General features: G+C 35.6%; 2 protein-coding genes across 3 annotated transcripts; one reads left to right on the top strand and one right to left on the bottom strand.

Moving 5' to 3' along the window:
• Window positions 1–2,389: 2,389 nt before the first annotated feature.
• LOC21388605 lies at window positions 2,390–4,071 on the top strand. Its single transcript, XM_010096866.2, has one exon. It carries the CDS (start codon window positions 2,522–2,524, stop codon window positions 3,890–3,892), a length of 1,371 nt encoding a protein of 456 aa, XP_010095168.1. The 5' UTR covers window positions 2,390–2,521; the 3' UTR covers window positions 3,893–4,071.
• Window positions 4,072–5,479: 1,408 nt separating this feature from the next.
• On the bottom strand, window positions 5,480–11,146 carry LOC21388604 (auxin response factor 5). Of its 2 annotated transcripts, XM_024164792.1 has the most exons (15): window positions 10,653–11,146; window positions 10,222–10,492; window positions 9,944–10,056; window positions 9,685–9,783; window positions 9,501–9,557; window positions 9,235–9,387; window positions 8,954–9,038; window positions 8,711–8,801; window positions 8,439–8,603; window positions 8,218–8,340; window positions 8,036–8,111; window positions 7,765–7,900; window positions 6,383–7,680; window positions 6,098–6,288; window positions 5,480–5,998 (listed from the first exon to the last, which is right to left on the bottom strand). In XM_024164792.1, exons 2-15 carry the CDS (start codon window positions 10,313–10,315, stop codon window positions 5,857–5,859), a joined length of 2,823 nt encoding a protein of 940 aa, XP_024020560.1. In that variant the 5' UTR covers window positions 10,316–10,492; window positions 10,653–11,146; the 3' UTR covers window positions 5,480–5,856. The 2 variants fall into 2 exon arrangements, with proteins under 2 accessions (XP_024020560.1, XP_010095167.1); XM_010096865.2 differs by having other exon boundaries at window positions 10,222–11,146.
• Between the last annotated feature and the right edge of the window lie 4,629 nt (window positions 11,147–15,775).

Raw genomic sequence — 15,775 nt, 5'->3', positions numbered from 1 at the left:
AATCTAATGAAAACTATTATACTTAATGTAACAAAACTTTCCGTATTTTGTGAATAAATTTGTAATATTTTTTTAACATAACTGCACAGCAACAAGTGCTTAAAGTACGTGATTTATGCTAGTCTATATATCTATCTATATATATATATAGAAGTGTGGATCACTTCCTTTTCAATTTCGTACTTCAACTCATGTGTGCTTGGTTTCTTTTTTTTTTGTAATATTTTTTTAACATAACTGCACAGCAACAAGTGCTTAAAGTACGTGATTTATGCTAGTCTATATATCTATCTATATATATAGAAGTGTGGATCACGTCCTTTTCAATTTCGTACTTCAACTCATGTGTGCTTGGTTTCTTTTTTTTTTTTTTTCCTTTCTTCTTTTGCTTTCTTTAAGAGAAATATTCATTTTCATATAAATGTTGCTCATTTAATTTTTTTTTATCTAAATTTTTCGCCATTAAATCTATATTATATAGAAGTGTCCATGATGGTTTGAATATTGTTGTACTTCAAACTATTGGCTTGCTTGATTTCAAGTTTTTTTTCTTTTCTTTTTTTAAGCTTTTTTTTTATTTGTTTTCAAGCTTTTTTCTTTTTCTTTTAAAGCTTTTTTCATTTCTTTTTTTAATTGTATTTTAAACTTAAAATTTTGGTACTTCCACTTGTTGGCTTGCTCGCCACCCCACCCCACCCCCCCCTCTTTTCTTTTTCTTAATTGTATTTTTAAGCTTTTTTTTCATCTTATACTTTAATTGTTTTTAATTAAAATATTGTTTTTCATTAATTTTCGGTTTGAACACCTCACTTAGTATCTTTTCTTTTTAAATTTTACTACACATTTTAACTTGTGATTTTCTATACCCTTTACTATACATCTATACTATTTATAGTAGAGAAAATTTATCTATTTCTTTTAACTTTTTTTTTTCAACCGTCATTATGCACAACATGAAATTGTTAATATTCATACAACTATATCATTTTAATTAGGTTAAAATTTAAAACTTCCATATAAATTTGCACTATTACGTACTGTAAAAATTTGATATCATTCTTTAGTTTGAAAAATATTAGTAGTTGGCTATATTTACTTATGCTTGTCTTTATTAAAAAATTGTTGGCATCTTTTAAAATATATATATATATTATTAGATTCAAGTTTTTTTTCTTTTCTTTTTTTAAGCTTTTTTTTTTTATTTGTTTTCAAGCTTTTTTCTTTTTCTTTTAAAGCTTTTTTCATTTCTTTTTTTAATTGTATTTTAAACTTAAAATTTTGGTACTTCCACTTGTTGGCTTGCTCGCCACCCCACCCCACCCCCCCCTCTTTTCTTTTTCTTAATTGTATTTTTAAGCTTTTTTTTCATCTTATACTTTAATTGTTTTTAATTAAAATATTGTTTTTCATTAATTTTCGGTTTGAACACCTCACTTAGTATCTTTTCTTTTTAAATTTTACTACACATTTTAACTTGTGATTTTCTATACCCTTTACTATACATCTATACTATTTATAGTAGAGAAAATTTATCTATTTCTTTTAACTTTTTTTTTTCAACCGTCATTATGCACAACATGAAATTGTTAATATTCATACAACTATATCATTTTAATTAGGTTAAAATTTAAAACTTCCATATAAATTTGCACTATTACGTACTGTAAAAATTTGATATCATTCTTTAGTTTGAAAAATATTAGTAGTTGGCTATATTTACTTATGCTTGTCTTTATTAAAAAATTGTTGGCATCTTTTAAAAATATATATATATTTTATTAGATTTAAGTTCAATTTAAATTATAAGTTGAATTATTAACATTCTTATTTATTCATTTTTATAGAGAAACTATTAAACAAACATCTTTCTATCATGACAATATTACTTATCAAATTTAATAATTTTAAATTAAAAAAAAACACATGCAAATTACTAAGTAAAGAAATGTTACTAACAGAGACGTGCCAGGCCAGTATAGGATAGAAAATTAGAAGGAAAGAAAAACTTATGGATCCCTTTCCTTTCAGATTTTACGAGCTTTTGCTTTCTCTACAACTTGAAGTATAATAATCCAGATTCCATTCCAAATTGTCACGTTAAAATTATCAAACAAAGAGCCAGTTTGATGAGTTTGACATTTAAATTTAAAAAATAAATAAACAGTAATGTAATTATAATTTTGACCCTATATAATTATCAGATCATCACCTTCTTTCTTTACCGAGGGCAGCTGTGGAGTTTGATCTACACTTGTAGACCATTCCTAGAAAAAATTATGAAAAAAAAATTAAAAAAAAAAAAAATTTAAAAAAAAAAAAAATAAACATTTTTTAAAAAAAAAAAAAAAAAAAAAAAAAAAAAAAAAAAAAACGAATAATAGATGCTAAACAGTAAACAAGTGACAACCCATTTACTCTCTCTCTCTCCCTCCCTCCCTCTAACCGACAAGGCAACAACCATCTCTTGTTTCATGTCAATAATAAGCGACAGTGTCTTTAACTACTCTCACTAAATACTTTAATGATCCTCTCTTACTTAGCTCTCTACTCCACAAATCTCACTCTGTCACTCACAGATCCAGACCAAGAAGAAGCGGGAGCAGAAAAAGAAACCAACAACAAGAAGAAGATGGGTTCTGTTTCTCTGAAAATAGGCGACGGAACGGCCAGATTCAGAAGAGCAACACTGTGGTCTTCGGCGGTCAACATTCTGATGCTCGCCTCCGTCGTGACGACAAATCTCTTCGCTCTCTACGCCTTCACTTACTCTCCCAAACACAACCAAACGACAACACCAACAACCCGCAAGAACATCTCTCTCATCTCCGACCAGGTCGCTCTCATCATGCGAGAGATCGATTCTTCTCAGAAAAAGCTTGCCCTCATGGAGAAAGAGCTTCTGGGTTACGAAAGCTTCGATCTTTCCAGACCCAACATGGCCGCCGAGCTAAAACTATTCCTCTACCACCACCAGCTGCCTCTGGGGAAAGACTCCAGAACTGGGATCACGGAAATGGTGTCTTCTGTGGGCCACACCTGCGAGAAATCCGCCGACTTGTTGTCCCAGTATATGAGTTACAAGGTCTCCGGGCCTTGTCCTGATGATTGGAGCCTTGCCCAGAAGCTGATTTTGCGTGGATGTGAGCCCCTGCCGAGGAGGAGATGCTTTGCCAAGAGTGTTTCCAAGGTGGGTTTTTTAAGCCCTTTTCCTGTTTCTCTTTGGAAGCCTGTTTCTGATAAGATTGTGACTTGGAGTGGACTCGGGTGCAAGAGTTTTACTTGCTTGAATAGTAAGAAATTGAGTAGGGAATGTGTTGGTTGTTTTAGTTTGGTTAATGGGTCTGAAACTCAGAAGTTTGTCAAGGCTACAAGTAAGAATGATTTTGTGATTGATGAGGTTTTGGCCTTGGGAAGTGGAGGGATCAGAATAGGGTTTGAAATTGGAGGTGGGTCTGGTACTTTTGCTGCTAGAATGGCTGAGAAAAACGTGACTGTGATCACCAACACTTTGAACATTGATGCACCGTTTAGTGTGTTCATTGCTGCTAGAGGGCTTTTCCCTTTGTACATGAGTTTGGATCACAGGTTCCCTTTTTATGATAATGTGTTTGATTTGGTCCACGCGGGGAGTGGATTGGATGTTGGAGGGAAACCAGAAAAGCTGGATTTCTTAATGTTCGATATCGACCGGATTATAAGACCTGGAGGTTTCTTTTGGTTGGATAACTTCTATTGTGCCAATGATGAAAAGAAAAATGCTTTAACCAGGTTGATCGAGAGATTTGGGTATAAGAAGTTGAAATGGGTTGTTGGAGAGAAGGTTGATCCATCAGGGTCAGCAAAATCTGAGGTCTATTTGTCTGCTATTTTACAGAAGCCAGTTAGAGTATGATGATATGATATTGAGGGATTTTGTTGGAAGCCTTTGGGGAGGTAAAACATTCTATTATTATATATTAGGTTAGGTGACATACAATTTGTCTGGTTTTATTATTGCTTTTTATTGTTGTTATGATGTTCATGAATTCCTTTGAAAGCACAATAAGCGCATAAATTTATTGCTGTTCTGACTGCAAAGTGCAAACTGGCAGTGGAGAAAGAACCACCTTGTTCTGCAATTTAGAATTGCTTTAATGTCAGCCTGCGCTTTAGACTTTTGGTGGATATTTTAAGTATTTTTTTTTTTCCGCTTTTTAGATAACGAAATGTAATGCAATGAAATGAAAGCACTATAGTGTATTCTTGAATTAATTGCTGTTCTTTAATATTCAAATGAGCCGTTCTCTGGTTTCGGCTGTAGAAACAAGTGCATATACGAGGTATTCTATTCTCCGCTAGTCACTTAATCATGAGTGAAACTTTCGCATTGTTCATGTTTAGCTGGGACTTTTGTTTGCACACTCACAACATTTAAAACAAACGAAAGTGAGATGTTTATTGTCTCTAATGAGATATGGAGATCAAATCTTTAGTTTGCTAGCAGTTTTTATTCCTAAACATCCTCTTAAATGTTTTCTTGCATGTACATTTCACGACGGAGAGGTGGGACAAGGCAGGCAAGAGGGTTTCCCTTTCCCCATTTCCGTCTCTAGTTTAGTGTCTCTTCCATTTCTTGGCATTGCTTGATAGCAGATCCTTCTGGATGCAAATGAAATAACTTGAGAGCTTGTTCTGCCGTCTGACATAAGAATTGATTGGTTGAGCAAGTTTGGATAAACTTTACATTTCATTCTTTAGTGGTTTCAAATCAATTATTGTGGTAATGGGCCAGGAAAGGAATGGCTATTTCGTAGCAATGCTTCTGTTCTTTTCGACAGCAGAATTTATCTGCCTTTGTTCCCCACTATTGGGTCGAGGTAGGATGAAAGGAAATCATCAGGGAAACAATTCTTCAACTTTTTTTGTTCTCTGAAGCCTAAGCTTTTCTAAGTCGTTTAAGTGGAATATAGAGGAGGGCTACGGTGGGACTTGACGTCTGTGACTTTACAGCTAATATATATGTCCTGTAAAAGTGTTCTTCAATGCATGGAAATTTGAAAACTCGCGACCTTATATTCACGGTAAAATGGGAAAATACAAGAAGTTAATTTTATCCTTAGATATTTTGCTGCATCTTAACAGGTCTTTGATTCAAAGACAGCCCTTCATCATTTATTTATTTATGTTTATCCTTGTTAACAATTTGGAGCTTTCTATGGTTTCATTACCCTATTGGTATTACATCATCCCGTCAAAATGAAAAAGTATAAAAGACACAAAACTTGATACGTATTTAATGGTAACGTCTTTCTTCATATGTTACCATAGAATTCTCATAACAATTGATTTTTAAATTTGTTCATTTGATCGATAGTTTCCTTTGTGTATTGGCGTACGGGAGAACAAAACGGAAAATCGAGAAAAGAGACGAAGATGGAAGAAGTGCTTTGCTTCAGTCCGCTCACAACAATTACTAATACAATAACATGACCTAAACAGTGATTGCATTTTATAAATATGTTCTGTAAGAGGCCGCAATAATTTAGGTCAAGAATCCATCTGTTCTCAGTGTTTGCCATCATCAACTTCAACTTCAACAACAAACTCTAGTATGCTAAGAGGGAAAAGAAAAAAAAAAAGAAAAAAAAATAAAAAAGTTACCTCAACTAGTCCCTCAAATCCCTGCATGTTCTGGTGATTGACAATGTCAATTGGTCATACATTACATCCACGTAAAATATCAAAAGCTAACAACATCAGTGCACCCACATTGATTGACTCTGCTTTTGCACTTGTATTGGTATAATTTTACCAACAAACTACCACTACAAGGTAGCCCAGTGTGATTTAAAAGCAATAGTGTGGTGAACTATTTTCTCAAGCACGGCCAGCTTCTAGAATGGAGCCGTTGATTCCTTGCATTGCAGCACTGTTGAGAAGCTTCATTCCCTCTTCACTCATCTGCTGAACTTCTGTTGGTGAGAGAATTCTGATGCATCGAACACACCCCACAAACTCCCTGCAAAGACAAATTCAGAAAGTGAGTTATAATTTTCGAAACCGAAAAATGTAGGTGAATGTTTGATTGAGATGAAAGATAAAGAGATGGAGAACTTACTCCCAAGGATCATCACCAACGAGTAGGACATCATTCTCATAATCCACATAAACCAACTTCCATCCAGAACCTCTTGGGTCATTAAGCAGCCCTTCAAGTCCAAACATGCATTCAATTGCAGCGCAAAGTTCATCGTAGTTCGTAAAACTCGACACATCGATTGATCGTCCTACAGACCCTGCTTTTTGAACCTGTAAAGCCGAAATCAACTCAAATCAATTAACAAAGTTGAAAACAGTTGAAACATCTATTATATATAGGAAATTGATCAATATTCCTTCATACCTTCGTGTAAGTACGCACAGGTGGAACTACTTGTTGCCACGAGCTATTCTGAAGAAGACTGCTGTCATCAAGATCAACATTGCTTGAAGACGTGCCACCTGAGTTGTCTTGACGATCTTGTCTAGAGAAAGCCTGAGAGTCTCCAAGGCTTGCGGAGGTTATCTGAGACTGAACATCTTGGCTAGAGCTGAAATTGCCCACTAAACAGTCTGAAGGGTTCTGGAAATCCACATTCTTCAATGTGGAAAAGTCATCCAGAATCGTGCTTGAAACAGACGGGTCAACCACGATACTTCCCCCATTGCTACCATCAATATTCTGACAACTGTAGATCCCACTTTGAGTGTTACTCTCATCTGATAAGTCTCTAAGACTGCTTGAGTTAGATATACAATTAATGTTACTTGCGTCTTGTTGAGAGAATGGAGGGACCTGATCTGGTTGTACTTTTAGGTTATGGTTATCCCACATGCCCTGCCCTATTGAAGGCAAAGGGAAATTATTTGATTCAGGAAAAACTGAAGAGTCTTGCAAGCCGAAAACAGATAAAGGGCCCGGTGATCTAAGAAGTCCAGCATAAGGCTGGCAAGATGGGTAGAACATGCAGTCATCAGTGTCTAGGGATGGAAGTGAGACATTTGTGCTAGTGATATCAGATGGCATTGCTTCAGTTTGTTGGGAGAGATACATCAATGATTCAAGTGGCGGCTGTATGCCCCACTGACTAGTTTGCAATTGTACTGGATTCTGGTTCTGGTTGAGGTGTGTCAGCTGGTTTATTATGGCCTGTGGATTCGCAATGCCTGCAGCCAATTTCTCGTCATTGCCCTGTTCTGTTGAGGCTAACTGGCTTAACTGATCCGTTGAGACTTCATTTTCAAACTTGGACTTTTCAGTGCTAATCCCCCCAACCTTTCGGCCTTCCACTTTGGCTGCAGAGTTGAAGTTTCCAGGTGGATTATTTGCATTTGCTGATGAATTCAAGTTAGAAACACAAGATTGGTCAAGAGATGATTGGGGGCTGATTTGGTTTTGAAGAGCCAAACTTTCCGAACAAACAATTGGATGTTTTTGATTCATTGTTGCCTGCATCTTCATATCTTGTGGTGGATCAGCCTTGGCTGCCGCCTCTTGTTGTAAGGAAGCTAACGTTCCAGAGTAGTTAATAAGTTGTGGCTTCAGTAGCACCTTCATCAGTTGTTCAGAATATAGATTTGAAATTGAGTAAGGAAGATCTGCACTTCCGTTCTCAGGAACCCGGATAAAAGGTCTTTTTACCATATTTCCCCATTCAGTCTCTGCTCATTTCAGCAAGTTGTCATGAAAAAGATATAAACAGATAACAAACTTGACCACTGGAAACGGATGAAGAATAAACTTACCCAAATACCCGGCATGAAATGGTCGTTTAAGACCTGCAGTCAGCGAAGGGAAAATGAAAAGACTCTCTGGAGTCTCAATTTCCCATGGACTGACCCTGTTCTGTTTGTCACAGCAACCTGGCTCATCCCACTCTACCTGTTAATACAATAAAGTATGAGGTTCAACAGTTAAAACAAGAAAAGCAGACAAATAAATCCCTGTATTTTATTTCTCCTGGAAGTTAGAACCATGAGAATAAGAAAAAGTTGAGCTTCAATTCAAGCTATTCACCTGAAGATTTCTCCATTTTGAACCAGGCCATCTCAGTGGATCCAAGTCACTAATACCTACTATAGTACCCATATATCTGCAGAAGCCATGAAAATCAATTAATCATGAGAAAATAGCTTTGACTGTATTTTAACCACAATCGCCAAAACACTGGAGATACCTATAACACAGTCTGAAATTACCTGCGTTTACCAGATTCCTCAGTCTCAAACATCATTCCAAACCTCATGCCAACCGAAAGTTGCGTTGCATACACAGCTTTTCGGTATTTGGCCAAAGGAATGACAAATTCTGAAGGACACGCCCTGAAAATATGTTTGACGAGAAGCGTGGTCAATAAATGATTTAAGAACCAAACTGAGAACAACAAAACATACAACGAAAGACCACATATCAACAAAACCTGGGATTGTAGAATATAGTGAACGGGCTCCGATTAGCTGCAGCATGAGCGGCGGCAGCAAGGACACCAATGTGCATACTGTCAGCAGATAGAACCGACGATGGCAATGTTGACTGCTGACGATTCGCACGCCTCACGCCCACCATCAACTGTGACTTTTCATCCCTTTGCACGATAACAAAAGTGGAGAAGTAACATATCACGTTTGCTGATATAGTTAATGTTGTTGTAATTAACATCAAAAGTCAGGCTAAAGGACGATGACTGCTTACCTGATGAACAAAACAGAGTCCCCAGCTCTAAGCCTCTTTGCACCAACGAACAAACTCCATCCTGTGGTGAGAAGGTGCCGCTTTGGCTGGCCTAAAATGAACAAACATATCATAGGTTACTCTCAAGAAACAGAACCGATGAACCAGTCGCTTCAAAAGGCCGGTATCTCTCCACAATAGTGAGGCGTCTACAAAGTACTTACTAAAACACGAACTAGAGAGTAATATCTTAAGTATCCTCACCGCGGTATATATGGCGAAATGTCCAGGTAGTGTCATGCAAGTCTCGGACAACAAGTTCTTGATTTGGTGGTTGCATTGTATAGTCCTGGAGCATAAATGTACATCTCGTTATTCATAGTTCATTATCAATGAAAAGCAAGAGAAAAGCCAGCTTGCAAACGCAAAATACCATACATTGTATCTATCATATATGATTAACAAGTATTTAGACCATTGATAATTACTGTGGTTGGTGTTTAGCCTTCCTTAAACCTCTTGAAACAAAACTATTAGAGGCTCACCAGTGGAGGGAAAAGCTTCTCTGCAGCCCTCCGCGGCACTGAGAAACCACCATGCGTGCTGGTATCACTCGCAGTCAGAGTTTTGCAGAAAAACTCAGTTGGATGTTTGCTCGGCTTCAGTCCAAAGTCCGGCACCGGGAACACATCTTTCTCCTAATCCACATATTATTCACGAGTTTTAATAAAGTAAGTAAAGCTTTAATACGAACAACATAAACTAAGATGTATAATTTCTATACACGAATAGTGAAAGTAACAAAGCTTACAGAATTCACCGGTTGAAGACTCATTTGAGCATAGATTTCATCTGTATCTCTGTCTGCCTATCAAAACATTTAAAATCGAGAATATTTTTAACAAAACAACAACAAAAATAAAAACTACACATTAACTTTAAAAAAATCTCATAATCACAGAGAAGAGTAATAAGAAACAGCCAAAAGAACATACATGAAGTGTAATATTCTGGACTTGGCACATCAACTGAGAAGGGAGATTTGGGTAGTTGGGAATCTGTGAAGTTGCTTTTCTTTTAGTAGAAACCGCTACCTATTCAAACACATAACGGCCAGATCAGTAGAAATATAACCAAAATAGATACTATGACAGTATAGCGAAATCAAAGCAAAATCAATCAGCCACATTTGCATATGATTAATTTTGGGGACAAATTTTATAAATATAAAAGATAAAAGAAATGCATTCGTACTTGCTCGCTATGTCCTTGAGGGAAGTAATACACGAGACTTCCCACCTGAGGCAACGAAACAAGCGGGCCAGCGCAGGCGTGCCATAACTCTGAATTTATGGAGTTTTTAGACCCTGGAATGAAAACAAATCTCCGTAAATAAAAACACAAATCTTCAAAAGAAACTTTGAACAAAGACTAGTAATAAGATCGTTAAATGTTATAACAAGCCTTTTGATTCATTTAATGATGTAAATAATTGAAAAGTTGCAAAATAATAATAATAATAATAAAAATACCACTCTGATCCTGCTGCATTTCTTTCAACAACTTCATTTCCTCAAGAAGATTTGCTGGTGAACCTGTTTTGATCTTTTCCTCCATAGTTCCCATCTTGCTTTTCCCTCCTTTGTTATATATTCTTCAAACAGAAGAAGACAAAAAAGAAGAAGACCCCATATTTTGCTCACGTCTTCGATGCAAAACCCAGAAACCTTATTCTTAACCTCAGCTCCCAAAACATCACTTCCCCGCCAAGAACAAATCTTCCATTTTTTTTTCTTTTCGGAGCTAAAAGAATCCAAAAAAACAGAGAGAAAGAGAAAGGAATGGTGGGGAAAATTACGAATTAGAACTGACCCATGATGTTGTGTTAGAGTGAGAATCCCATGTTATTCTCCGAGAATACAAACAATCCAATCAGAATCCAACCAAAGTGAAGGAACAAAACCTGCAAAAAGGAGGGGGACTAGTACTGCAAAAGATCTTTTTGATGGTTTTTTTTTTTTTTTTTGTTGAGGAGCTTTTTTTTTTTCTCATCGACTACAACACAGCAACAGCCAAAACAAAAACTCCATCAGTTTGCATCAAAGCACGCGGACCAAAGCGTCCACAAGTGGTCTCTCTCTCTTTCCTTCCTTTCCTTTCTTTTCCTTTATTTCCTTTCCTTTATATTATTTATAATAATAATACTAATCAAGTGCTTGTTTTTATCTTCCAAAAGAAACCGACCTTTCGATGAAAAACACTCATCATCAAACCCCATTCCTCCTCTCTCTCTCTCTCTCCAAGAAAAAAAAGGGGTGTGCTCTTCTTATCGTGCGCCACACTTGCAGCTTTAAACTGTCGAAGAAAGCGAAAAAGGAAAAATAATGAAATATGTATGTGTAGCCCAATCTTTAATAAAGAAATGGAACCGAAAAGCAGAGCAAAACCAGGTGAACACGAAATACAGTACTACGGTGAGAGAGAGAGAGAGAGAGTTTTAGCTGCTTTTTAATAAGACGCAAGAAAATATTGAGAAAAAAAAAAGTAAGCAAGAATGTCAATGTGGCGCATTTTAGCACGTGGATTGCGAGGATTTGCAGAGGGGGTCACTTGTTTTTGTTTGGTTAGTTAGGTCCATTTAAATTTTTAATTTGCGTTAAGATGTAATATTGTGTGAAAATTTTTTATTATAATAAAAAAATTAAATATAATTATTTTTTAAAATTTTTTATTATAATAAAATTTAAATTTTAAACTCAAACAGAAGAACTGTCCTTATTATTTTCACCTGCTTTATTACGTCAATATATTTAAAACAAAAATATAAATAAGTGGGTTTTTCTTTTTTTATGAAATTTATTTATTTAAGTAATTCGAAAAAGCGAAAAAGAAAAGTGCCTTTCTGTGATCTTGGGTTCGCATACGATATTTGACTGATCGTCACGCGTGCGGTTCACGACAAAAGACCGAACTGAGAAGCGCAGGTTATCCAGCAGTGACACGTGTCATCTTTTTGCCTGATCAATCATGGCGCCGTTTCTGTATCTTTTTTTTTTCGCTCTCTTTTGGTTGCCTAGTTCTGGGGTCCTCTCTTAGGGATTTTTTTTTTTTAATTGCACGGATACTCTCTTAACTTGTTTTAATAGAATTGTCACTTATTTTTTTATTTAACAATATAATCTCTAACGTTATTTGGTACAATTAAGTTCTTTCGGTTTAAATTCGTTAAATTATTCACGTTAATGCTATGTTTAATAGGAATGAAAGAAAATAAGAAGCTTGTTCACTTTGTTGATTTAAGTTTATAATTCGAGTTGAGATGTGATTTTGTGTGAGAGCTTTTTACTGTAGCAAAAAAGTTAGATGTGATTATTTATGAGAGCTTTTTACTGTAGCAAAACTCGAATTCTAAACTCGAATCGGCGAAATGAACGGAGCTAAGATAGAAATAAAATATAGAAGTGATGGAAAATAGTAATGATAGAAAGAAAATTGATTTTTTTTAATATTATTTAGTACGAGAAGAATGAAAGAAAATGAGTTTACCTTAACTTGTTTGGTATTAAAAGTAAAATTAAGAAGAAAGAGAAAATCTTACTCAAAAATTACTTATATAACTATGAATAATATTTGTGAAAATAATGTGAATGGGTAAAATTGTACTTCATAATAAAGTCACGTGAATAGTATTTTTTTCCTTTAAAATCCGGCCATATTTGAAAGGATAAAAAAGAGGTGGGCCTCATGGCCTAAAAATCTCTCATATTTTCCTTTCTACTTTCCTTTCCACTCTACCAAACAACCACTATAAGTTTTTCCTTCTATTTTCTCTTCATCCTTTTCTTTCCTCTCAATAATCCATCATATCAAACACACTGTAAAACTCATATGGCCTCTTCACGTGACCTAATTACAATGGTTATTTTTGTAAAATCATGAGTTTTTTTCAAATATAATAAATATTTACAAAAATAATAAAATATAGAAAATAAATTGAAAACTAAAGCCATGTTTATTTCACCGATTGGAGGTTTCAATTTCAGTTTTATTACGGTTAAAAGCTCTCACAAAAAGTTATATCTAACTTTTTCTATTGTAGTTTAAAACTCTCACATATGCCTCGTTCATTTCACCGATTCGAGTTTTCAGTTTTAAGTTTCTACAGTAAAAAGCTCTCATAAAATGTCACATCAAAATTTTCTGCTATAGTGAAAAGCTCTCAAAAAATGTCACATCTCAACTTGAATTAAAAACTCGAATTCACAAAGTAAACGAGGCCTAAATCACATCTCAACTCGAATTAAAAACTCATCAAAACAAGGCCTACAAATCTCTCTCTCGCACTATCTACGACCATCCTCCCCCTCCACGCTGCGGACTTCGTGCCCGAATTTCACCGACTAACCTACTCCGCTACCCCCTGCCCTCCCGACCCACCGTCATCGCAACCTAGTTTCCCCAATACATGCATCAGCCGCCGTTCTTATTCCCCTATTGCTTCCCTCACCGTCGCCTCTCAAACGCCGCCACCGCCTTAAGATTTGGGTTCTAGTTGTGTGATTTTAGTTTTGTGATTTTAATTTCGTAAAAAGATCTGTGACGATGGAGGGGCGGCGAGGTCTATACACCGTTGATAGAGGTAGGGAGGGTGGGCGGGTTGGAGGAGGCGTGATGTGGGCACTGATCTGAAGTAGGGTTTGGCGCCGAGGGAAGGAAGAGGATGTGAATAGAAGAAAGAGATGCCAAGATCTGATTTTGCTTTCACATATTTGTTTTCTTCTTTTTTTGTAGTTTAAATGTTTAAAAAATATTTGTGTGCGTTTGGAATTCGTTCCAAAACGATTTTATTTTCTGTATGAAAATGAAAATGAAAACGTTTTCATTTCCATTTTGGAATCATTTCCGAAAATGCGTTTGGTAGTTTTATTCTGATATTGTTTTCAGTTTAAAAAAAAAACTGAAACTGCGTTTGGTAGTTTAATTTTTAAAAACATGTAATTGTATTTTAAATAATAATATATTCAATAAGTAATAATTGAATATCAAATAAAAACACTAATAATTAATATAATAAATTAAATTACATTACAAATAAATAATAAATAATTTAAAATAAGATAACTTAGTGAATGATTAATACAAAAAAAGTTTGCTTAGTGAATAATATTAGCTTATATTACTGTCGTATATACAAATCTCACATTTGATCAGCTAGATGATCCCTAAAACTAACTATGTAATTACGTTGTCGCCGACTACCCATTTATTATTCTTGTGTATCCATACCTTGTTGTTGGCCTTCTTGTTCTCCTTCAACATCTTCTAAGGGCAAATCGACATCATATTGTCTAAATAGAGGATCATCTCGCGCGTGCATCTTAATTAAATTGTGGATCACACAACAAGCAATTGGTATAAGCGATTATCTTGGCATCCAATAATTGGTCATAAACTTAAGAATTTTAAACCTTGCTTTCAAGACCCCAAAGCACATCTCTATGCAATTACGCAGTGAAGAGTGATAATAATTGAATAACTCTTGTGGTCCCGTTGGTTGGCCACCATTTCTAAACTATTGATTATGGTACCTCTGACCATGAAATGGTGCCAAAAAGCCTTGCGTGTTGCTATAACCGGAATTCACAACGTAATATTTTGGGTTGGGTGGCACCAAGAATCGGTTCTCTGGATCTCTCATAGTCTCAGTTAATACTCTGGAATCAGCAGCTGATCCTTCCCATCCGGTATTGACGTAAGTGAATAACATATCGAAACTACACGCCATCATTACATTCTGCGTACACGAATGTCTTCTTCCTCTGTCTGTTGATGTGCATGTGAGACAACCATTATGTGCGTACCGTCTATTGCACCAATACAATCCTATTAAAATACGTAATGTGTGAGTTAGGATTACTTTAAAGATATTTGTCATATTTTTAGGTTATGAGCATAGTCAAATTGTACCTTAAACCATGGCCAGTACTTAGGGTTGTATCGAATCTCTAGGGGGACGATGTTCATATTTGGTAGTTTTATAACTTCAGGTGCTAACGTAGATATTGCGGTAAGCACATTATCAAAATGTCGGTGTACCGTCTCTCTAGAATGACAAAATCTATCTTGTATCTCTCTATTGTGGTCTGAGTGAGTAATCGTTCTTAAGAAAATCATTAGTGATTCTTCTGTTGATATACTTGAAGAAGGCAGTAGGTTGCGGTCTCGAATCAACTAAACAATTACATCGAACGTGTCTCAATGCATACGACACATTTCAAACAGATTTTCAGGATGTCCGTGTAATTGTTCTAAAACATATTCTCGTCCTGTTAATGCAGAATTACGACGAGGTTGCCTACTTGGTCTGTTTGTAAGCAACATCATTAATTGGATAGAAATGTGTGGTTGTTCATCATCATCTGACGAGTGAAGGAAGTCAACAACTGCGTCATCATTGTCACTATTTGTGCTATCGAAATTCTTATTAACCTAAAAGAGAAACACGACTGGAACTAATCAAACATGCATATTACATTAACTAATCAAACAAAGAACTCCAATGTAATTCAATCCGACTAACAAAGAACAAAGTCTAACAAACACAAGTTTGAGAGGAAAATCTGTTTAGCATACTCAACAATACTTAAAAAAAAAAACATAAGTTCGAGAAGAAAGAATTAAAGAAAACAACACAAATAAAAATCCATTAAAATCACAGGCTTCGAATCCATGAAAGATGACGATGGGAAGGCATTTTCACAAACATCTTCCTAACGAAAATGTCAGCTGCCAACTTCTCCGCTGCATTATTATATGCATTGTCGTTTAATTACTCCTCATGGCCATTCAGCAAATCCATACATGTTTCAATACTTGTACTTGCATCCTCTTTCTGAGCCTTGGCTAAAGCCATAGTACGGGCTTGCCTATCAGCTAAATATTGCTTAAATAAATCAACTTTTTAAACAGATCTCTCATTACGTAGGGTGGCACTCTTTGCCAAAGCCTCTATAACATCTTCAACTGCAGCATTCTTCTTGCCTTTCTTCTTCGATCAAGTAATAGGACCCTAAGAGGGTCTGCTTC

Source organism: Morus notabilis, unplaced genomic scaffold, assembly GCF_000414095.1.
Source record: "Morus notabilis unplaced genomic scaffold, ASM41409v2 Scaffold1123, whole genome shotgun sequence".
NCBI lineage: Eukaryota > Viridiplantae > Streptophyta > Magnoliopsida > Rosales > Moraceae > Morus > Morus notabilis.
The sequence above is the reverse complement of the archived record's forward strand: the minus strand, read 5'-3'. Positions and strand labels throughout refer to the sequence as shown.